This window comes from Narcine bancroftii, chromosome 3, assembly GCF_036971445.1.
Source record: "Narcine bancroftii isolate sNarBan1 chromosome 3, sNarBan1.hap1, whole genome shotgun sequence".
Lineage (NCBI taxonomy): Eukaryota > Metazoa > Chordata > Chondrichthyes > Torpediniformes > Narcinidae > Narcine > Narcine bancroftii.
Window position 1 is genome coordinate 169,196,376 of NC_091471.1, and position 25,336 is coordinate 169,221,711.

The 25,336-nt window shown below is 38.3% G+C and overlaps 1 protein-coding gene across 12 annotated transcripts; it reads right to left on the reverse strand.

Annotated features, from left to right (window-relative positions):
* Window positions 1-25,292, reverse strand: purg (purine-rich element binding protein G). Of its 12 annotated transcripts, XM_069925803.1 has the most exons (7): window positions 23,927-25,292; window positions 22,330-22,426; window positions 21,717-21,769; window positions 7,325-12,972; window positions 6,474-6,554; window positions 1,683-1,840; window positions 18-1,375 (listed from the first exon to the last, which is right to left on the reverse strand). In XM_069925803.1, the coding sequence occupies exon 1, from the start codon at window positions 25,070-25,072 to the stop codon at window positions 23,933-23,935; it is 1,140 nt and encodes a 379-aa protein (XP_069781904.1). In that variant the 5' UTR covers window positions 25,073-25,292; the 3' UTR covers window positions 18-1,375; window positions 1,683-1,840; window positions 6,474-6,554; window positions 7,325-12,972; window positions 21,717-21,769; window positions 22,330-22,426; window positions 23,927-23,932. The 12 variants fall into 12 exon arrangements, with proteins under 12 accessions (XP_069781910.1, XP_069781902.1, XP_069781901.1 ...); XM_069925801.1 differs by having other exon boundaries at window positions 15-1,857; XM_069925800.1 differs by having other exon boundaries at window positions 16-1,840.
* Between the last annotated feature and the right edge of the window lie 44 nt (window positions 25,293-25,336).

Below are 25,336 nucleotides of genomic sequence, written 5' to 3' on the forward strand. Positions count from 1 at the left end.
CGTCAGAACAATACTATTTAACATTTCATTTCAACTTGACATTCTGCAGAACCTCTTCAGCACTTAGGCTCTGTCCCAGATGAGAGCTAACTTTAAAGATGAATGCTTTGAATTAAAAAATATTTCAGCCCTTTATTCCTAAATGCTTTTAAAATTACAAAAATACAAAACAACTTTATTTTGTATCTCTAATAGGAATCAGACAAAAATATTTTTTGTTAAATTTGTTTATTGGTCGATTGGATTAAACCACCACCTGTCACCAGATGACTAGATGGTAAGAATAGTTACTTGTTATAAATGCAATGGTTTGAAGATTGTTCATTTTACTGGATCTCTATTGCAAAACAGTGACATCTAATGGATTCAATGGGTTATATTTCACTAATGATAATCAGCTATATCATATTCATACCATGGAAGGCATTAAGGACCAAGCCAAAGTGTGATAATCTGAGGAAAATGTCATGGAAATATTCTTCTGAAATATCAATTTTCATGGTCACCTTGAGATTTTGTTTCCAAATATTCATGCCATAATTTCATAGGACATACTTTTATATGATTCATCAATGTCACAAAAAGGCCCATGGTCAATTAGATAATTTTGAATTATAGTCACTGTTGTAATGTAGGAAATGCAGCAATTTAGTTTGCACTCTCTAATCTTCAACAAATATCAATTTGTTAGTGTTGATAGGCACTAGGGATAATTTGTTGATCTGAATGGTGCTTTTTATCTAAGAGGCCAGAGCTGGTTTTTCTTTACTGTTTTATTTGAAAAAAGGTTCCCTCCATCAGTGTAGAAAAGCGTCACATTTGCACTCAAGTCTTTGAAACAGGAATTGAACCCACAACTTCACTCAGATTCATGCATGTTACAAACTGAGCTTAGTTGATACAGGCCTAAGGAGAATAAGAAGTAGCTATAACATAGTATTAATTCAGTTACTTTTTGAAGTGTTTTCTGCTATAATACAGGTGTTAACTTTTCACATATAAAAGAGCAAATACCTCTAAGCAATTTTGTGTACATAATTGAAGTTCAAAAACCCAGCAAATTCACAACATTAATTTGGCTACTGATAAAAATAGTGGATTATTTATTTAAATATCAAGACCATAGACCATTTCCCCAGTTATTAAAGGAAACACTTCCAGTTTTATTTAGAGTAAGGTAATCCCAACTAAGAAGTACATGAGAAATTGTGGCTATACCCACACCTCAAGGCCTGCAGCAGTTGAAGAAGGCAGCTCAGGGCAAATGGGACAGCAGTTAAATGCTGGCTCAGCCTGTGAAGATCACATCCCTTCACCAAATAAAAAAAAGTAAAATTGGTCTGGTCCTCATTGTATCCTTAACCTGTGATTATTGCTGAGGAGAAATAAGAGGAAGAAAAAATGCTAGATGAGGAAAATAAATGTGAATTTCAACACTGCTTTATGTGAAATAAACTCGAACAGTAGTAGTTGCAGTAAAAGTGAAAATGAAGAACATCAGTAGCTGCATCAGCCACATTAGGGTAGAAAATATCCAGTGGGTGACTCAATACAACAGAAAAATCCAGTAAGGAATAAATCTACATCTCAACTTCCAAAAAAAAATAGAAGTTTGCCAAATGCAATAGTTATGAAATTAAGATTTCTGACAATATTGAGTTGAATATTGAGATGGTTCTTACAAGTGGTCTCAAATGCCATCTGCTGTTGACACCATTCTCTTGCCATAACCATTAAGAATTGGTCTTCCAGGTCTTTTCCCAAGGATTCAGAAGGTGAATAATCTGTAGTCAAATCTTTGCCAATTTCATTTTTAACAATGGGTGTGAACAAAACTGATCTGTTTGACATCAAGTCCTGTTAGGTATATTATTTGCAACAATTGAGAATTATGCTTAAGTTTATATTTTAAAATATAATTGAGAAAGAAACAGATCTGATGTGATACATGATTAAATATATGTTTGGATAAGCAAGATGTGTTTTTTTCAAAACAGAAAGATGCTGAAGGAACTCTGTAAGTCATGCAGCATTTCTTGCATAGCAAAGATGTAAGCAACATTTTAGGTCTGAGCCTTTCATCAAGGTATTATACATATATAGCAGGGGTGGCCAACTGTGGCCTATTGTACATGTTTGTGGTCCATTAACTTGCACTGTATGTACATTGCACTTCTTAGTTTCAACACTGCTGCCATTTTGAGTCTTCACTTTCCTATTTCCTTTTCCTGCACAAATGGATTTAGATGGGGGAGGGGGGATTTTCCTGTCTTCCTGCTCTTAAGTGGGCTGAATCTTGAGCTCAGGAGGCTTCAGCTCTGCAGGTCGCTTAGAGCTGATGGGGGAGGGGGTGTGAGGTAGAGGAGGGATTCATCGGGCTCGAAGAACAGGGCTTGACTTCCTGCACTGCCTTCCCAAACTGAACGGCTCACTGGTGTTCCCTGCTTGGGCTCTCACACAGAGAGGAAGTGCTTTGTGTTTGGGGGCTGGATGAGGAGTGGGAGAGATCGAGAAGAGTGATGTGGGGGATGCTCCTCTGCTTGTGCTGGTCCAACTTCCATTCCTGCAGCCACATGCTCCTATTACAAGCACTCCCCTCCTAGAAATCTCAATGTGGTGAAACCAGAGAGGTTGTGACATTGCAGTTATGTAATGCCAGATGTGGGTATGATGAGCTTGGAAGCTCCAGCTGATCAGCCATGTGGGTTCATGAGAGGGCAAACATGTGAGAGGAACAGCCAATGTTAGTCTCCCTGAGCCTCCTGAGATGCACTGAATACCATCCCCGTGAGGAAGCTGTGGGGTGCCTTGAGATCTGAAGGTTGGGGTCTGTATCTGCAGCAGTAAAGCTGTGAGGTCTTGGCGTGTACAGGATGGCCATTACATTGGTGACCAGAACTGTGATGTGGTTGAGGGGGTTGGGCCATCCTGGGGTACACTGTCTGCTCGGTCAACAGTCTGAACACACCACTCCATCCGGATCTTGTGGATGTTGAATTGGTTGGTTCCACATCTCCCAGCCTGTAAGGCCTCCATCTTTGTACTTAGCATAATGATAGCTGCTCCTTGGGGAGACATCTCTGCAGCACCTCGTATCTCTATCAGAGGGTCCCGATACCTCCCAACCAGTGCAATCCATTCTGCTGACCAGTCCCTCCTGCCTCCTGCAGCTGACTGCATAGCAAAATCCCAAAACTAGGTGGCCAAATCATCTTTCTGATAGTAATGAGGGTAGAAACAGGGCAGGAGAGAGCAATTGCCCCATAAGGTGTAACATAAGCCACCCTGCACAGTTACAGAGAGATGCAACTTCGTAATGGTCTGGGAGCTCTCTGACATCTCCAGTAATGTGGTCTCAGTATTACTCACCAGCAGTGCAAATCTCCCTCGCCACAGCAATGAAGTTTTCTGCTCTAAAAATACAATTTTTCTTACAAACGTATGATGCCCTCCAGAATGTTTGGGACAAGGTCACTTTTTTCCTTTATTTGCCCCTCTGCTCCACAGTTTTACAACATCTGTGCACTTTCCAAATTTTATTCAAGGTTATTTCTATATTTTGGTTTGACCATGCAGAAATTAGAGCACCTTTTCTACATAGTCCCTTCATTTCAGGACACCATAATCTTTTGGACATTTGGCTTAACAGGTATTTGTGAGTACTCATGTATATTTAATTGCTTCATTAGTGCAGGTATAAGAGAGCTAAGCTTGCTTCTAGGCTTTTGATCACCTTTAGAATCTGTAGTTGCCATTTTTCTACATGAGGGCCAGAACTGTGCCAATGAAAGTCAAAGTCAGTATGAGGCTGAAAAACAAGAATAAAAGAGTAAGAGACATCATCCAAACCCGAGGATTATCAAAAGCAACAGTTTGGGACATCATTAAGAAGAAAGAATATGCTGGTGAGTTCAGTAATCACAAAGAGATGGGTTTTCCAAGGAAGACTGCTACTGCTGATAAAAGAATTCTCATCATAATGAAGAAAAATTCCCAAACGTATGTCCGACAGATCAGAAACATTCTTCAGGAGGCAGGTGTATGTCAATGTCTACTGTCCTTAGAAAACTTCATGAACAGAAATACAGAGGTTACATTGCAAGATGCAAACCATGGCAAGGTGGTATGCATTGGATCTTGGCAGTTCTTATGTCTCCACACTTGCTCTTAACATCACTCTGATACAGGTTAATCTTTGTCTCATCTGTCCACAAGACCCTTTACCAGAATTCTGCAGGCTCTATTAAATTCTTCTTGGTAAACTGTAATCTTACCGTCCTTTCTATTAATGAAATCAAGGAAGAGAACAGCAGAAAGCTAGCCCCTCAGGCGGGATCTGTGAACAGGCAGTGGCCAGACGCCAGAAGAAGACGAAGCCAACCAAGCCCTATTACACTTCCACCCAGGATAGAGTGTGACGACCATGGGGCAAGATGAGAGATGTGCCCAGCATTCAGCTGATTGTCTAAGAGGGTCATGTGGTTTTGCAAGCAGAGAGAGTGTAAAACAGGCTTTCTCTCAAAGAGAGATAGAGAGAGAGAGAGAGAGAGAGAGAGAGAGAGATCACTTCTCCAGTGTTTCAGCCAGCAACAGCAGCTGGGACTGGAAGAGGACAAGCTGGCAAGCTTGTGGAAAATCCCATTTGGAAGACTGGTCAAAGCCCTTGTGGCTCATGCAAGAGGAGAGGACTGGCTGTCTAATGTTTCACTTGGAATAAGAGAAACAAAAAGGAACTCTGTAGTGACCTGAAAGAAAGAGGTTATCATCTGGAGAACACTGAGGGGGCAAGTTTTGTCAGCAAGTCACTGAAGTGGCTGATTAAAAAGGAATCAGTTGTGGAGGTCCTGGAACAATAAATCTCTCTCTGAAAACCAACAAGAACCTTCCTGAGCAGTAACTATTTATCTTTCAAGCACAATTCTGTGCACAGCATAAGAATTGCCTGCAACTAGTGAACTTGGAGGAATGAGAAGTGAGATTGGACTGTGAACCAAAGAACTTTTCTGAAATTACACACACATTACATACACGGGCACTTAGATTAGAAGGGGGTTAAGTTAGGTTAGTTAAGTCAATAGTTATAAGTTAGAGTGATTCTGTTTTCATGTTTAAAAATAATTAAAAGCAACTTTTGTTTAAGTAACCATTTGTCTTGTTTTGCTGCTGGGATTATGGGTCCTCTGGGCTCGTAACAACACACACACACACACACACACACACACACACACACACACACACACACACACACACACACACACACACACACACACACACACCACGCATGCCTAACCTTTTATCCAGTATCATTAGGTCTGGACACAGAGCGCTGATTGGAATTTTCTGGATTTTGGAATCATTTTAAAATGGCGGCCCTTTTCAGCCCGCCACGCCCTGCTACCGTCTCTCACCCCTCGCCCACCTGAGTTGCACTGCCATCATCCCCCCCCCTCGTCCACCCGAGTCATGCTGTCATCTCCTCCCTCACCAGCCCATCTATGTCGGGATGCCGTCTCTCTTTCTCCCCCCTTCTACTTCTGTACCAGCACCAGGGAAATAGCCCGCTTCTCGGTTCCCCTTTGAAGTTGGTACAGCAGTTTCAGCTGTGTGGGGGATTATAGGTAGCAACGACAGCCACTGATTCTGCATTGAGCTGCCGCTGGGATGACTGAAAGTGCCACAATGCTGGATGGGCGTCGGTATACGGTGATTCGGAGGTGCTTATAAAGTAGCAGAACGACATGGTATATTCTAATGGGAGTTGAGCGAGGATCAAGCTCGAATGGGTAGAACGCAATGGGATACAAGGGAGATGAGCATTGGTTCATGTTTGGCTCCAAACTTCATCTTTGATGAGCAGATATCATCTATCGAAAAAAGTGCCAGTTTTTGGAAGTTGCCTTTTTTTTGGAATCCTGGACAAAATGTTAAGCATCTGTTGTATGCAGTATTTGTATAATATCATATGACAGTATTATCTTGATGAAGGGCTCAGTCTCAAAACATTGGTTACATATCTTTGCTACAAAAGGAAAGCTGCATGTCTTGCTGAATTTCTCCAGCACTTTTGTGTATTGACCTACAATCACATTGTGTGCAGATTTTCGTGTTTAACTATGGTTATTTTTACCTCAGGAAAGTGGATTTACATCTAGAATATTGGTGAAAGTTTCTTCTGCAAAATTATCTTGGATGAAGTGAACTTTTGCATCCTTCAAACTAATTCATTGTGGATTTTAGAATTTAGAAAGTTACTGAACACAAATTGTAAAACAAATAAGCGACAGTGAGGCTGTTTCACAGTGGAGCAGCAAGAAATGCTGAATCAATATTAAAGGATAAAAACCATTTTCATGGCAGAAGGGAGTCATTCCCTCCATTTAATTACGCTACTCTTGACCAAAAGTGTGATTAGTGTAGACATTTGGAAGTAACCACTGAAAACAATAACAATTCCTGACACTACTATAATTCACCTTGATGTGAAATGTTGAATAAATTCCTTCATACTTCGACTGTTTTAATCTGCTATCTTAAGCAGTAAGCTCATTGTTTACCTATGAATTAATAGAAAATATGGACATTTACTTTACATCATCACAATTTCTTTTCAAATAGCACAGTTTATACTCATCAAGAAAGGATGATCTGGTAATTATTTCCAAAATACTGTGGCAATATTGAAAATTTCACAAGCAATAAGCATAAGAATGTGCAAATTGGGACTATGATGATTGATGCACACAGGCTCTTTTTGAGAAACAAATGCAATTTTAATCCAATCAAAGGAGTCAAACATTAACTGGGCCACTTGTTTCTCAAGACCACCATATTTATTTATTTATTTTACATATTGTATCAAATGCATTACAAACATATCAGCTGCACTAGACTTCAAATTATAAATACAGTGAAGCAATTTTATTACTTATGTATAATCAATACATATTTCAGAGTGATGCACCATTTAAATCTGAAGACCAGGGGAAGAGATCATTTTTCATATAAAAATATTTTCTTGAAATGATTTTGTTCATGGGCGGCCTAACTTCTAGAAATTAACGTATGGCTAGGATTATTTTCCAAAAGGTTGGTAATTTAATTCATGAGCATTCTACAGTACAAATACCACCTATTTTAAACTCAAGATTTATTGGCAGGTATGCACAGTTGGGATCCATAGAAGCACTATTGATAGGAAATAGTGGATGCACTTCAGCAATCATATGCAAGGAGAGAAAATACCCCAAATTATGGACCTAACTGAAGATATATATACACACACATATATAATGATAATATCTGTGTCGAGAGGCCTAAAACTTACCAATAACTATCATTTCATATAACATTAGTTTCTTCTCAAAAAATGATCTCTTCCTTCACAAGGGCTTGGTGCTCAACCAATGTTTGTTAACATCCTGCAGTTAAAAAAAAACACATACGGTCAAGGCTTGAAGTTGCACAGCGATGGTCTGATCCCAGTATTTCTCTGTGCAGAAATAGTGACTTACACTTTGATTTAAATTGTTTGATCCCACAAACCTCAGGGAAAACAAAAATCAGCATCAAGCGATATCTGGTTATCTCTGACATAGCATGCTATCAGACATCAAATAAAAGGCAGATTTTCTGTATTTCAACACACCATATGTATGAACATGAAACAAATTGTCTAAAAATTCTCAAATACAACAGTAAAATTTTGCTTAAAAGCACACGTCCACTTTTCTCATAACATTATGTATTTATGTACACACAATAGTAGAATATTGGTGCATCAAAATACAAACAGAATGCAATTATACCTTTGTGTTGCAAGGAACCCCACAAAAATGTAATAGTTTTAATATTAATATATGGTATAAGATTTTATGCGTGGTTAGATTAAGACATTACTGACAGTTTCACATTATAGGTGAACTGATGTGCACTATTGATTATGAATGAAAGGGTAATAAAAAGACAGAAAGCTAACTGAGTAGAAAGATGTTGATCACATTTTTTTCTGTAATCTTGACCTACATAATTAATAAGATAATTTTTAGAACTGAATAAAGTAATTTTTTTTTACCTGAGAAATATGGTTTTAAATTTTTGAATAGATTAAAATTATAACATGAAAGCCAAATGTTTTTGAGAATTTACCAAAACAAAATTTTAGAGGAGACAATATAAAGTGCTTGGGACTTGATGTGACTAACCTATGCCTCTATTGTTTACTGTGCAGATCTTCCTGCTGAAATAGAACTTATTTGCAAAGTGACCAGCAAGAGCTTCTTCAAATATGCAAACCTCACACTCCCTCTCTCATATGCAGATGGGACACATACCCACACACACACACACACACTCGGATGATACACAATTAGTGCAATTTAATTAGTGCATACAATTTGAAATGCAAAACTTCTTGTTGATTTCACAATACTGCATTTAATGCTTTGAAAATAGCACTCTAGTAATAGGCATGGATAATAAAGAGATAAGAATTTTTTTAATAAAATAGAATAAAAGACAAGCAATGAGACAGAATCAGATGTGCAAATTGCTCTAAAATACTATTATTCACATAGATTAAACACTATAAAAAACAATCTACCCTCAGCATTGTCTACTTGGAATTCAAATACAGTGTTAGTTTCACAACACTGGCTTTAATATAACTAATATATTTTAAAAGGGCTTTTTAGAATAACATTCAAGTTATAAATCCTCTACCAATCAAATAGGTTTCAATATTTGAAGTTCAGGAACGGTTTGATTTAAAAGTTAACTTTGGTATATGATTTTTTCCCCTAATATTAAGAACTGCTGAAAAATATTCATGTGATGATTTTATTACTTATAGATGTGTCAAGGTTGGGGGGGGGGGAAGAATTTTGAGCAATATAAAAATCAGGATAAAGTATTGTTGGTTTTAGGCTCTACACTGGCCATGAAAGGTAGTAATCCGAGGTGTTGAAATAAAAATATAAAAATTCTGCATATTGGTAGAAAGTGAAATTCTAAACTTAAATAGTCAATTTTTAAAGTATGTTTTGGTATCAATGAGTCTAATTATAACAAGATTAGTAAGGGTTTACCGAATAATGACTATACATTAAATCATGTGACAAATGCAGAATTTAATAAAATTGCATATTGTATTTCCTTTTGATCAGTTAAATGTCCATAAAATCTAAACATTGTACAAAATCAGCTACATGAAATAAAATCTTGTAGAATAAAATACTTTTAAAGGGACTACTAAAAAGTCTGTGCAAACTTTCAAAATTTAAATTAAAATGTGCAAAGTTGCAGAATTTTGGCTGTTTAAGCACCAAAAGTTTCTGTAACAGTATAGTAGTGCAATAGTTTGAATAGTCAACTCACTGCCAACTAACCAAAGCAAAATCACTATAAATGCTTGTGAAACTCGCAACATGCCAGTTCCAGATAGATATACAAATATGTGTTTAAGGGAGCATTTACTTGGAACTAACTTAAATATCTCATGTTTTGTTTTACAATTCATTTAATTGGAACTGAATTAAAGGGAATGTAATTTCTTAGTACTCACAATAACAACTTTAAAGTGCAATTAAATATCATATTCTATTCAGACACCATAGAGAACAGGATGTACCACTTAAAAAAACTCAACATAACTAACTGTATTCACAATTCTGTTTTTATTACTCATTTTCATTGAGAAAATCTTTTTTATTTGCCAATTGTGTAGTTAGAAATTCTACATAAAATGGACGGATGTTGATTGGCTGACTGCTCAGCCCTTATACCAGATCTTTCATTGCATCACAAATAAATTAAGACAATTTTGTCAATTGGATCCATCCTGTCAAAGAAGTGCTACCTGGCTTAATCACTGAATAGACTGTCTATAACCCTGCAGATCACAATTCATCAAATACCTTTCAAATGTGAGAAGGATTTCTTTCACTCTTTCTGACCCCTACCATTGTGTGGGTGTATTTTTTTTCTTATGTCCCCTCAAATCCTACCCAACACTTCAAACTAATTCCCTTAGAGCTTAAGCAACACACAAGTGCTGGCTGAATTCAGAGGGTCAGGCAGCATCCATGGGAAGCAATAGACAGTCGAGATTGCAGGCTGAAAACCCTTAATCTGGGCAGATGCCCGAATAAAAGGGAGGGAAAGGAGAAAGAGCAAGCACTGGCTGATAGGTCATAGGTGATAGAAAAAGTTTGAAAACCAGTTTTAATCGTACCTAATTGACTTATTATGTGCACAATTTCATAACTCCAAAGGAAATGGGCCAATGACAATTTTTTTCAAGCAAAATATTTCAGTAACAATTTGGTTTAGAGCAGTGATTCTCAACCTTCCTACTCACATACCTCCTTAAGCAATCCCTTACTGATCACAGAGCACTGATGGCATAGGGATTACTTAAAGTGGTATGTGAGTGGAATGAAAAAGGTTGAGAACCACTGGTTTAAGGTCTCTTCCAAGGAAAAATGTATTCACCTCAGCATGGAAAGGAGATGATACTGTTAAATTCTAATGAACTCATTCTATACAATTTCTTATCTCAAACAAAAGTATTAATTGCTAATCTTTTTAAGAATGGCAGAGGAAATGCAAGGGGCTTCAATTCTTTTATCCAAAAATGACTCATTTATTCCAACTATAAACATGTATTATTTTCTTTAAAATTCTAGATAAATAAACAAATAAATTCCCTCAAACCATCATTTGCTTCATCTCTTTTGCCATTCAGTCTTCTTCCTCAACTCCACTTTCCTGCATAAATCCCAAATCTATTCCATTAACCAGGATGTTGTCTGGATTGGAAAACAAGTCTTATGAAGCCAGATTAGCAGAGCTGGAACTTTTCTCTTTGGAGCTGAGAAGGATAAGAGGAGACATGATGGAGGTCTACAAGTTTATTAGAGGCATAGATAGGGTTGACAGTCAGCATCTGTTTCCCAGAACAAGAATAGTAAACACCAGAGGGCATATGTATAAAGTTAAGGGAGGGACATTTAAGGGAGACATCAGGGGTATGTTTTTTTTTTAAACAGAGTTGTAGGTGCTTGGAATATCTTGCCAGGGATGGTGATGAAGGCTGAAACATTAGGGGCACTTAAGAGACTCTTAGACAGGAACATGGATGAAATAAAAATACAGGTTACGGGGTCGGGAGGGTTTTGTACTTTTTTTAAGGAATACATGGGTCGGCACAACATAGAGGGCCGAAGGACCTGAACTATGCTGTAATGTTCTATGTTTTAAACAACTGAATATCTCTGAAGTATACTCAAGGACCATCCATGGGCACCGAGGTTTAAAGTTGAACTCTTAGAACAATGAAATTTCTTATCTCAAACAAAAGTATTAATTGCTAATCTTTTTAAGAATGGCAGAGGAAATGCAAGGGGCCTCAATTCTTTTATCCAAAAATGACTCATTTATTCCAACTATAAACATGTATTATTTTCTTTAAAATTCTAGATAAATAGCTCCACTCAGCTAAACTCTTGTTACAATTTGAAGAATTCAGACAGATTTTCAAACATTTCCCTTTGGAAAATATTTCTTAACTTTATCCAGCTATGCTTTCCCAAAGATTATAAAATGAACATTTTCTCTGTTACTAGCTTCACGATAACTGACCTTTGATTCAATTTCCTTTCCCCTCTCCTTTTTTCAATTGTTATATTTGCTAACTTCTTATTCATAGGAACTGTACTAAAATTTAAAGCTTTCTAAAACAGCAAAACCAATGCATCCATCATTCCTTTAAAATAAAATTAGAATGTATATTATAAGATCCCAGAGTGTTTTGGGATTGTCTTATTTAAAAAAAAATTTAGACACGTAGCACAGTTACAGGCCATTTTGGTCCAGGAGTCTGTGCTGCTCAATTTATAACCCATTAACCTACACCCCTGGTATGTTTTGAACGGTGGGAGGAAACTGAAGCCCCCGGAGAAAACCACACAGAATGAGGATAATGTACAAAATCCTTACAGACACCACAGGATTTGGTCCGGTCCCGATCACTGGCACTGTAAAGGCGTTGGACTAACCGCTACGCCAACCGTACCACCCTTTTTCCCCCATATGATTCATTTCCCACTATTTTATGTTTTTGCTTTATTTTGTGAAGATATATAAAGCAACCTTTATATTTATGCAATATACCTTAATCTCCAATTATAATCCACTATCATTGCTCTTAGAGACTAGCATTTATTTTCACTGATCTCTGCCTTCTTGAAAAGATTTCATAACTTGATTTTAATTTTTCTGTGGTTCAATCTCATAATTGTTTTCTCTCTATATTTTTTTTAGCTAAAGATGATTAAGACAAAAAATTGTGAAATCAACCACAATCCATTAGCCTGCTTGTAATTGGCACAGTTGGTTCACGTATTGCATTGGGGCGGGGGCGGGAAGGAGAGGTTTTTTGGGGTTGCAAGTATTTCTATATAAATTATGAATCATTCCATTGACATTGCTGATAACATATGGATTGTAATTCTGACTCCTCCACCACTTTATTGTTGGAACTCATTCACCAAGATTGCCTTTATTACGTTGAAGACCTACCACCTCCACCGCATAATGACAAATGCCATTTTGAAGTAATTTGGAAATGACAAACACACCATTCACGAAGCTTGGTTGAGCTTGATATCTACAGATATCAAGATAGCTGTAAATTACATCAGTGCCATTTGGGTTGATGAAACCCATGCATCAATGAATGATATTTAAATGGAGATAAAGTTGTCGTGGGCAAATTGGATGAACCAGGATGGCACAGAAGTGCAGTCGGAATTGCATGGTTAAGAGATAACATTAAAGATCTGTTGGAGTTTGAGCAGTATAGGAGAACACTAAAACTGCTTACCATGAAGAGACATTCTGATGTACAATTAAGGCATTCCAGTTTGGTGCTCAATGTTGGATATGGATACATGATGGAAAGTACCTGAGATGAAGCTGTTCAAGTGTGCACAGTTACTTTTTTAAAAACACAATCATTAGCCACCCAGAAATAATCATAGGAAGAAACTTCATCTTCAATGTCACTAAATCCATCAAGCTGACATACTCACCAGTGACAACTACATCTCTCACATCTACCTCAACGTGCAGCTACGTTCAATTAGGATCCCCTTAAATTACCATCCCTCTTCAATCAAGGTTGATCAAATTGCAACCTCAACTTTGCATTCCCTTTCATCCCTTTGCTTATGAAGATTTGTCTCAAAGAAGACTCTTCTTCCATTGACCTTTGAGAATCCTCTAAGAAAAGGTTTTGCCTCAGCTCAGTCTTACATGGCACAAATGCTATTCTGACACGGTGAACCTTTCCCTCTTTCCCACTCTTTCAAGATCTCTCAGGAACTTGTATTTTTTTTTAACTTGGTGATCACACTGAAAGGGTACCTTCAGCATGTTTAATTATTTTAAAACTTAACTGAAAATTAAACTAGCCATTTCTGTTGATACTCAGGTACACAATCCTTTATCCAGACATCTAAAATCCGGAAAGTTTCAAAATCCGGCAAGTGGGGAGAGACGGCAGCGCGAGTCGGGCAGGCGGGGGCGAGAGACTGGCATCGTGAGTCAGGCGGGCGGGGGGGAGACCAGCAGTGTGAGTTGGGTGGGTGAGGGGGCGGGGGGAGAGACTGGCAGCTTGACTGGAAGGGGGTGGGGGTTGATATGGCAGCACAATTTGGGTGGGCTTTAATCTGGCTTTCCAAAATCCAGAACACACTGTCCCGCAAGGGTTCCGGATAAAGGATTGTGTACCTATATCTGTAAGTGGTTAGGTTTTTTTGAGGTGGAACACAATCAAACCTTTTATATTCTAATTGAAAACAAAAATTCAAATATTTGCATCTTCTGAAGTGCAACACTGCCACATGTCAAGGACTATCGACATTAAGTATGAATTATTTATGTACATTCACCATTCAATAACTGAATACCAACATTTTGATATCTATACCAATAGTGTAAAATGAAAATATATATCATTGAGGAGGAGTTGGGGTAGGAGGAAATTAAGATTTGAGTATACTGTTTGATTTGCTGAGTTTTTCCAACATTGTGTTTTTACTTCAACCACGGTGTCTGCAGACTTTTGCATTTTACTTGAGAGATTTGAGATCCTTTTCAGAATTTGCACATCACAGGCAAGATCAGATTTTAATTTCATGATTTAGACCAAGGTACAAAAAAAATGTAATTTCTATTCAAGTCTGAATGGTGTAAAATTGATGGCAATCTGCTGTTGGTATTGTTCCCATACATATACTGCTCTTGTCCCTCTTCATCATACAGGTGCTGTTGGAAATGCCCAGGTGAGCAACTGCAGCATTATGTAGGTGTTACATAGTGCAGCCAAATTATATTGATGGTAAAAGGAATAAATGTTATAGTAGTGATGGAGCCTGAGTTTTACTAGAATTATTTTCATCCAGCCAGAGAAAATATTCCATCACTCTTCTTACATCTTATAAATGATGCAAAGTTTATAGATGTCTGAAGGACAGTCTTTAATATACTCTTGTCCTGACAACTTACATGGATGACTGGTTGAGTTTCTGATCCACCAGGATTTTGATAAAGGGAAATTTGTAGATGATTATGCCATTTTATGACAGTAGTTGGAGATGTCCTTTTTGGGTAATCAATGTTGCTTGCCACTTTTCAGTCCCTGCTTGAATGTTATCTAAATCAAGCTGCTTGCAGATGTGGATTTTTTTTTTGGGTGAGAAGTTGCAGCTGGAATTGTGCAATCATCAGGAATGATCCCCAGTTTTGACACAGAAGGAAGATTACTGATGCATCTAAAGTTAGTTATGCCAAGACAACTGTCCTGGGGATGGCATGACTGACCTCACCACCACAACCATCTTTAACATTGTGCAGTTTTGTTCGCTGGCTGTTCAGTTTTACCAGAGCACCTTGATGCCACAATTGGTCAAATGCTGCTTTTGTGTCAGAAAGCATCCCTGACTTGAAATGTTTGCCAGTATTTTCCCCCACAGATGCTGATCGACTTGCTGAGTTCTTCCAGCATGTTTTATTTCATATTCCAGCATCTGCAGTCCTATTTATTTTGCAAATACACCTCCAACTGTGCTTCAACACCCACTTTTCCTCACCCCCTCTTCTCCCAGATTGCCCTATGTTAGCAGAAGAAGCCCTGCCAGGTTCCTCTCTTGGCGTTATCAGTTGTCTTTCTAAAAGTTATTGCATCCCCATTGTGCTCTATGACCACTTACTGACACCTTATGATCCAGTGCAGCATTAGTTATCTGTGGTGGAAAGTGTGGGGGGAGAGTGGAAAAGACAGAGAGTGGTTCAATTTGGAGAATTTGGAGTTGGGAAGGGGATGAATGACTGTGGTCATTATTAGCTGGGAGAACAGTATCTGGTGAAATTCAATTTATCAGACTTCATGTGGTCCAAGGAAGACATGTTTTCCTTGGAGATTTATATTGTAATGTTCTAAAGTAAAAGAAAATCCACATGCATATACTTTATGAAGTTTAAAAAAATTACTTGTGATTGTGTTTCTCATGGGAGAGTAAAACACAAATATTGCTGGGGTATTATATACATTCCCATTTCCACTTTTAACTCTTATTCTCAAGTATTACTTAAACTATTTTTCCTTCCCTCATTATTCCATTCTTAACTTGTATGTTATCTCTTCATCTTTTTCCTTTTACACACCTTTTTAAAGAGTCAAATACTCTAGAAAATCTGCTCTCCAACATCAGCCATTATGCACACAGTTGAATGCATTGGGTGAAACCCATTTATTTCCATTTCTACTAATTGATCTATTTTGTTTCAAATACTTCATGCAGATATATTGCTTACAGTTTTACTTATGTTCCACATTTTTGTCCTATTATCACCGCCAGCAACTGGGGTTCGAATTTAAATTTTGCAAGTTACAGGAATTACTTGATTAAAGTGAACTTTACATAATTAAATACTAGACTTTTTTTCAAATTACTTTATATTTTGTAATCTTTTGTCTTTTTAACAGTGTATTCTTAATGCAGGTTATATTAGTTGGGCATTGTAAGAGTGTCTGTACACTGGAAAATTTGCATATCCAACAGCCACGATCCCCGTAGGTGCCAGTTTATGCGGATTTTACTGTAAAGCAAAAATATGTTTTAAGGGGATAAAATTAACTAAATGTATTTTGATATGTAGATCTTTAGACAAAAAAAAATCAAATTGCAAGTGCCAATTAGATTTCATGTTACACAATTATTCCATGCTGCCCATTAAGAATAAAGTATTCTTAAACCTCAATAAACTTTCTATTTTTATCTGCACAAGAAGATTACCCAATTTTCCTCCCCAAAACAACATCATCAGGTTGGGAATATTTAATTGTATACTTATAACTAAACTAACATCTAGATTATGGAGTATCATCAATTTTATTTCCTTTCTCTACAAAGAACTGCTACATAAGGCAGCATTAAAATTTCACAAAGAGTTGACCTATACCAAATACAAACACAGAAATGTTGGAGGAACTCAGCCAGTCTCGCAGAATCCATAGGAGGTAAAGATATATTACCGATGTTTTGGGGATGATCCCTTCTTCTTGGTGTAGGTCTTGTTGGATATATTTGTTTACCGCCCATGAACACTGCGTTCCTCCAGCATTTTTGTGTTTTGACTATACCCAACATTATTATGGCTTTGAATTACAGATGTGCAAAAGTCTCCACATTTGGAGCAGTATAAAAAAACCCTGTTGAATTACATAGTAGGTTGCATACAATAGTATATGAAGTTTAGAGAAGCAGCAACTTTTTAATACACACAAGTTGGATGTACATTTTCAGCTTTAACTTAACCTGCCCAGTAGATGCAAATAACAACCACTTAATTTACTGTGTCAACGAAAAGCAAATATTTGCTTATTTCACTTCTATTTAAATGTAAATCCAATTTTATAATTTGAGAATAAAAAATGGGGAAAACCAAAACAATTGAAGGAATTACACTAAATTCAAATCAAACTGGATTATAGAGTGAATTTTAGAACAAAATCAAATTAGAAGCAAAAACTGAAAATGCAGGAAATGCTCAGCAGGTCAAGTAGTATCTGGGAGAGAAAATACGTGTTACTGTTTCATCTTCTGAAATTAATTGCAAACAATGGAACTCTGAAATTAAAAAAAAATCAGAAAATTATGAATAATTCAGGCAGCATCTGCAGTAGGAGAAAAATAATGAACTTTTAGAAGATCCACAGTTAGGAAGCAGGTATGGTTCAAACTGATGAAATAAGGAAGAATAGAGAGAGCAAAGGGAACATCTTGTGGAGATTAAAGATGTCCAAGTCTCTCAGTTATAATTTTTATCTGATCTTCTACTGTTGTATAAGAGAAGAATAGAATATCAGCAAAGGTCAGTTAAAATTATAGCTGATATCGAGAAGTGTGTAAATAGAAAAAAAGCAGGGGGCGGAGAGAGAGAAATAACGCACACAAACAGGAAAGGGAAAGCAAGAGCAACAAAGAAAAAGTGAGGTAGAAAATGAGAGAGAAAGTCTGAGCAACAGAGAGAACAAGAAGTACAATATGTTAGAAGTGTAAGTTGCAGGACATAGCAATTTCTGAAATAAATGAGAATGATGGGAATACTCTCATCATTGAGTAACATCTGTGGAAAGAGATAAAATTGATTTAGTGTTACGGGTGGACATCTTACTCCAGAACTAGCCACGTCTAACCGAGTTTTAAAGGCTGTTTATCTAAAATCAATGAATTTACTGATTTCAATGAATGTTCCTTGGGTTGCAACTTGCCAAGTCAGAACACATTTTGTTGATCTCTTGAGCTTACATTGGGATTCACTACAATGATATAGGAGATCAAAGATAGCAAAGTTAGAGTGGAGTGGCAGACTAAATAAAGAAGTTGAATAAAGCAAGGTTAAATCAGGGCAGGATTTTTTCAGTGAACAGTGGGGCCCTACAGAGTGTACAACACAGAGACAGGGATATAGGCATATAGATCCATGAAAATAATGACATGGCTAGACAGGGTGGTGAAGGCATTTGTCTTCATTGATCAAGGCACTGAGCACAGGTCCAAGAATGTCATGTTATAACTTTACCAGATGTTGATGAGACCATACTTTGGAGTATTGTGCGCAGTTCTGGTCAGCAGCCATGGGAAAGACATCACTGATTTAAAAAGGGTATAGAAAAGATTTACTAAAAAGTTACCTGGAATGGTAGGGGCTTTAATTATAAGGAAGTTGGATATGCTGGGACATTTTCCTCCCTGGAGAAAAATAGGCTAGTGAAGGTTTTTAAAATCATGAGGAACATAGAGAAGGTAAATAGTTATGTCTTTTTCACAGGGAGGGGAATCTAAAAAAGATTTGTCAGAGAAGAAAGATTTAAAATAGACAAGATGGGTATCTTTTTCACAGAGGGTTGTGCAGAGAAGGAGTGAGCTGGCTGAGGATGTTGTTGAGACACATAATTTTAACATTTATTCAGGCACATAGAGAAGAAAAGTTTAGCAGGCAAACACAGGCAAATGGGACTAGCTAGGGCACATCACTTGATCAACATGACAAAATTGACCAAAGAGCCTTTTCCTACATTGTATAACTATGAGTAATGAAAAGAAAACAGGGGAAACAAAGTGACAAGAGACTGCAAAGTGATGACCCAATTGGCATTTGATTTTCCCAATTTAAATGAGACCACACCTTGAGCACCTGAATGTAAGACTCAACTGAAAATGGAAATGAACTGCTGCTTCACCTGGAAGGACAGTTTAGGACCCTCAATGGTACAAAGGGAATATGTAATAAAGTAGGTATTGCATGGAAAAGTGCAATGAAAAGGGGAGTAGTTGGTGGAGATAGAAAGGTGAACCAGGGAAATGAAGATTGATGAAAGTGAAGGCAACAAAAATTATGGAGAATGATTTGTTGATTGTGGTGACTGCTGGGGTTGAAAGTGAGAATAAAGAAAAGCCTAACTTTACTCTGGTTAAAAGAGAAGTGAATGGAAAACAGGTTCCCTGTGCTCACTTATTACTTCAATATTGTTTTGCATCTCAATGTTCTAGCATGTTGTCACTCTTCTGTAGTCATTAGTTTTCCTCTTTTTAAACTTTATACGAATTAGCTACAACTTATGAGATATTTATGTACTTCTCTTAGAGGGGACCAAGAGCATTGCATCATCTGGATAATCTTGATCTCTGCGTGTTTTCTCCACCCCACCTGTCTGTACCTTAAAATATGCTCATCCAGTTTTGATGGTTTTATCAACCTATAATACAGATATTGCCTGAATGGCTGAGAATTTTTAGCATTTTTTTTTTTTAAACTTGATTTTGTATTCCCAGCATCTATAATTTTGTGCTTTACAAAATAGGAAGCAGTTAAAATTTTAAACTCCAGCTCCACCGTTGGGGACTATCAATTCATTCTATCTATAATTTTGTTCTGAGTGGAATGGCTGTTTAAGAAATAGATTTTACATTATTACAAAGATTAGTGATACAAATTCTTGGAAAACAACCATTGCAATTCTGTTCTGTAGATGGCATAAATTACTTCCTTAACTGAAGTGCAGATTTTCAAGTAAAATCTGTGCAACTTCTAATGGCTGCTAAATAGTGTTATTTCAATCCCATGACTGATCTTTTCAATGAAAATTTCCAGTTTGACATTTCCTACTGTATCAAATCAAATCAATTGAACATTGAGTCTCAATTCCCAACGCATACATTTTCAAATCCAGGCCAGGAATCAACACAGAAATGTGCCCTTTATTCCTACATGATCCAGTTGATGCTCTAGTAAATGAAATAGACTGAATTGTTCAAAGGCATCCTCTCCCAACTTTAAAGAAGAAAAAAATGCCATGAAACAAAAAAAATATGCATGGATGATGTTACGGAGAATATTTATCAAGTATAATAATAATGAAAAATCTGAAAAAAATCCAAAACCTACAAATTCACAGCTAGCATACTAACAGGACAGCAAAAGTAAAACCAGCTACTGTAAAGACAATATAATCATCTCAATTTCTTGAATGTGAGTAAATAAAGACGATGAATTAATATAATGTAAAGAAAATAATGATTTTTTAAAAAAGTTGCTATTGTAAATAGAAAACCATCCTACAGTTAGTGGTAACTTCAATCAAAATCAATTCAGTGTGACATTTTGTAATCTAGGTAATTAGTGTTACATAGCAACTTGATTTCCAAAGGAAATAACTTTTATTTGCACTGCTAATTATCTGCAAAAGAATCCCTATGCATGTAAAAATGCTTCACACATATTTGTGTACCCATATTTGCTTTCAAACCAAGAAAACTTTCTACAAATTATTATTTCATAACCCCAACACACTGTACATTTAAAAATCCTTTTTAACCTAGATATCCAATAGATTTGATTGTAGCAGAAACAAGGAGACTATTAAAGGTTCCAATATGCAATTATTTGCTCTGTAACTGTACAGTGCCCATGTGCAATATAGTCCTTCTGATATAAACAAGGATATCACTGCCTAACTCAATCAGTGCTATATTGTGGCATCACTGTACATTATAAATAGCTACAAGTATTGTACATCAGAAGATATAAAACTAAGGTGACATTGCAATGAACATATCACACATTCCCAATCAATTCCTTCTGAGAAAACTCCAGGAAATTTGTCAAAACACTGAGATTATTTACTAAACCAGGAGAGAGAAATGTCACTTTCCTCTGGGAGAGTTCCTCTACTGCCCCCAGAAAAATAAATGTCTAACTTTATAACACCAGTTTAACAATCATTTTGGAAATAAATCTGAAGGGCAACATTCCCTGTAAATTATATTTTCTCCCTCTACTGTAGAAAATGCAAAATAAAATCGTAAATTTCAAAGGAAAATTATTTTGATTGTCATCTTATGATTTAAATGGTCACATTTTATTCAAATATCTTGTGATTGTCTTAAGCAAAGATTGAGTTGCATGGAATTAACAGCTTTGAAAGGAAAATGAGGGTTAATTTGCAGGTTAACATTCTGCACTAACAATTGCTCTTTGTTGAAATATTCTCTAATCATTATACTTGTAGAAATGGCTAATGATTCCTTATAACATACTGTATTTAGTTGTACAAAAGACAGCAATGAAACTCTGCAAAACACTGTTGCAATACCAACTGATGTTATAAAGTTACAACATGTGCCTTTGTTAATAGGTCACAGTGCAAAAAAGCTGTCATAACACTAGAATAATCTGTGTGGGATATTAGTGTTCATCCATTTGTCAACAATTCCCAAATATGGTGGTAATTTGTGAATGCTAAGGATTACGGTAATCTTGTGCATCCAGTTTTGCAGGTGCAGCTTTTAATTTATGACCAACACCATTACAAAAGTAACAATATGAACAGGCACAGTTATTCAATACTAATTTTACAACATTTCCTGTGGTTTATTATTGAATGTATTTTGTTCTCTATCTCATGCCCTCATGATGTGATTGCTACAATTTGCCATTTTGGTTAGATAAATGAAAGCACCACTCTAAAGTGGCTGCCTAGGTGTAAAACCAAACTACTAAATGGTTGTCTCCAGTTAATGTAGGAAAAATAGCTCAGCACCCAATTGCTATTCTTTTGAAGAAGTGCAAAAATATTAAAGGCTATTAAATACCTGTCACAGTTAAATGTGTCAACGACTCCGCTTTCTCTGCCCACAACCATGTCCTAACAAAAACGAAGAAAAAAATTTATGTATCCTTACGTTCCAGACAATTCATTCATGCCTGGGGGCAATCCTTTGGCACACTGGTCTGTGGTTTATTTTCCATGGTTATTCATCATGTTTGGAATAAAATGTTTCTAATGTACTTTTTTATCAGTTAGAAATCGGTTAAAGTGCAACAAATAAATTGTAAGGGAAGTTATTGCCTACTTTAAAACCCCTTACTTTATTGTCTGGGGAAAGTTCTGGGGAGGGGTGTGGAAGTAAAGTGAAGTGGAGAAAGATGTATTGGATTCAGTGCAGATTGTACAAACCAGTACCAAATACTCCAGAAACTACTGTTCAGATTTCATAAACTGAAGATCACAAACATATACTGTAGTACATGCAAAATGTACATCACATTTTGTGCTGATGTGAATTTTATGTTGTCATACTATATGACAATCACATAGATTTGATAGCTTAAAAGCTGACCAAAGCTTGATTCTTTCAGTAAAATAATGCACTGTGGATCAAATGCTGTGAATCAAGTGAAATAAGTTGGTACAACTTTACTTACAGCAGGCAGGCTGTAACTGTTCACGCAGAGATAAGATGCACATTTTTTCCGTGAAGTTTTAACGAATGGTCAGTCTTATTTCTGATGGTAGGATGTACTGAAAAAGATAAAGTACTTAATTTTTAAATTAAAAATGATTCTTTTAAAATTAATGTTTCCAAAAGTTCAGATGGCAATTTCTCAATGTGCAATAATAATCACATCAAACCCCCTTTTGAAAATATAAACTGACGACGTAGACCCATTTAAAATATTTTGTTTCCTTGAGGGACAGACCAATAAAATAATATTTGGGAAATATTTCTTTTATATTGTGCATGTATTTCACTTGGGGAAGGATGAAGAATGTTGGTAAGATGATGACAGATGGCAAGGATTGGAGGGAAGTTATCAAACAGGAAAGAAAAATAGGGACAGAGGAGTAAAAAAGAAAGATATCTAGCAAGATGCAAGTTGGATGAGGGAGGATGAGAGAGGTCTGGAGTAGCTGCAGATAGACAAATGTGCTGGTGAGAACGGACAGATATTTAGGTTTGTGAAGCAGATGTCAATGAAGTTGAGGGAGAGGGAACATAAGAGGACCTGGATGAAACAGGCAAGGAAGGAATAGAATGGATGGACTTTGAGGAAAGGTGTCAGACTAAATTGAGGAAGCAAACAAATGTATAAAGTGTGAGGAATGGGGAGGTAATGGAGAGGAAGGAATGAGAACATATTGAACCAGCATGTTGGATGGTGGTGAACAGGGTGGGAACTGATAACAAACCTGAGAAAGAAGAGGAAGTAGTGAAAAAAAAGACAGGGACATTGGGAATTATAGATGGGATGAGGTTTTGCAGTGGTGAATGGGATGCACATGAAAAGATAAAATTGATTGGAAGAAGAGTTTGAAGATGATTGGGATGCATGGAAGTTGGATAATAATGCAAGGAAGAGAGAGACAAAGATTATCCAAAAACAGCCATATGCAAGGCATGGCTAAAAAACAATTAAAGTGAATGAGCAAATCGGAACAGGGAAAGAGTTGGGGAGATAATTGGAATAGAAAAATACAATGACAAAAAAAAGTTACATTGGATGAAGTGAAGATAATGGTGAATGGCAAGAACAGTATGTGGGTGTCAAAGACAATAAGGTTGAAAATGGGTGAAGGTGATGATCATATAGAGGTTAAAGTGAAAAGCCAATCAAATAGAAAAGGGACTGTGATGTGAAATGGGAAGTTGTGGCTGTGAATTAAGGGTGAAGAGATGATGAATAGGGATCATAGAAGTGATGTTGATCAGGGATTAGGTATGTGGGGAAATAAGCAAACAAGTGAAGGGAATTGACATCTGGAAGGCTGGTGGGAGTAAGATGATAACAGGATGGCAGTAAGTGGGGTTGAAAATTTTGGAAAAGCCAAGAGGCATCAATCAGTCTGGCAGGGAAGTCGGGTAGGATGATGATACAGCAATCCACGGTGAAAAAAGGTGAGGGATTGCAATTGTGGGTGGAAAATAGAATTGGGAAAGCAACAGAAGATTTGGAAGTAATGACAAAATTCATATTAGTAAAGTGGAAATGAAGGATGAAATGATATTAAAGATTTAAGTACTGGATGTCAATCTTCTTCTTCTTCCTCTTCACTGTTCGCTACAGTCTCCCTGGACAGCTCAGCCCTCCTGTCTCTGCGTTTCTCCTGAATCGCCCTCATCTCCTCGGCGTATCGGATGAAGTTGTCGCCGAAACGAGCCCAGGCTTTGCAGGGCACGGTGATGGAGTGCCGGTAAGCCGGCTTCACTTCGCTCACTCTCAAGAATATCCCATATCGGTTGGAACCGACATCGAAGAAGAAGCGCTTGTTATCGACGGGCACCGAGGTGCCTTCGGGCAGCTCCGGCGGCACGAGAGCTGCGGCACCCTCGCCGATGTCGCTGCCTCCTCCACCCGGGCCTGGCCCGCCGCCAACACCATAATCCTCGATCAACCTGGCCAAAGCGTCCCTGAACTCTATGAGGCCTTGAGCGGGGAGGGCGATGGTTTGTCCCTGACCCGAGTAGCCCCAGCCCGGGCCTCGGCTCATGGTCTGGCGGATGCGCAAGAACCGGCCTCGCTGATTCTCCTTCAGGTCCAGGTAATATTTGCGGTTCTCCCGCACCAAGTACTCGCTTTTCAGGACCCGCTGCGGCGGCGCGTCGCCTTGCCCCTCCTGGGCTCGAGGCTGCAGCGAGGCCTGAGGCTGGATTAGGGGTGGGGGCGGCGGCGGCGGCTGTTGATGGTGGTGGTGCGGCCTCCGGGAGCTGGCGTCGCCGATGCCTCCACCGCCGGGCCCGAGCTGAGCGTAGTGCTCGATGAAATCGCCCAGGCGATCGCGCATCTCGGCCGCCAGCGGCATAGAGACGGTGAGGCGACTCTTGCGGCCAGCCGTCCCCACCTCGGCGATCTTGAGGAAGCGCCCCTTGGCGTTCTGCTTGACGTCCAGGTAGAAGCGCTTGTTCTGGATGTCCACCCGCTTGGAGGCCAACTCCTGGGTCTGCAGCAGCGATGGCGGCGGGCCGACGGGGGCCCGATCTCCGACCTCGGCACGGGAGGCCTCATCGTCGGCCTCTTCGTTCTCCTCCTCCTCCTCCTCCGCCGCCGCCGCCGCCGCCGCCGCCGTCTCCTCCTCCTCCTCCTCCTCTGCGGCCGGTAACGGAGAATCCTGGCCCACTGTGGCCTCGGCCGGCGCTCCTCGTTCACGGTCACCGTTTCTGTCCGCCATGAAAGGAGAAGTTTTGCGAGCTGTCAGTCGGCCTTGCTGTCCCCGTACAGGGTGGAGAGGAGAGGCGGGCGGCCTTTCAAAACCGCGCGCAGACCCACTCGCGCCGCCACCTGTCAACCGCCGCGGCTCGCACGTTGGAGGAATCCAGTACGCATGCTCAGACCCGGCGTCAGCGCTCAAAGGTGAGAGAACGGACTCCCGGTAACCATGACGACGAGTGACGCCTGCCGTTCCGGTTGGAGGAGAACACTGAGGTGTTGCAGC

Bases quoted from the DNA above. Each gene is read 5' to 3' on its own strand.
- purg (XM_069925809.1), bottom strand. From the start codon at position 25,072: ATGGCGGACAGAAACGGTGACCGTGAACGAGGAGCGCCGGCCGAGGCC.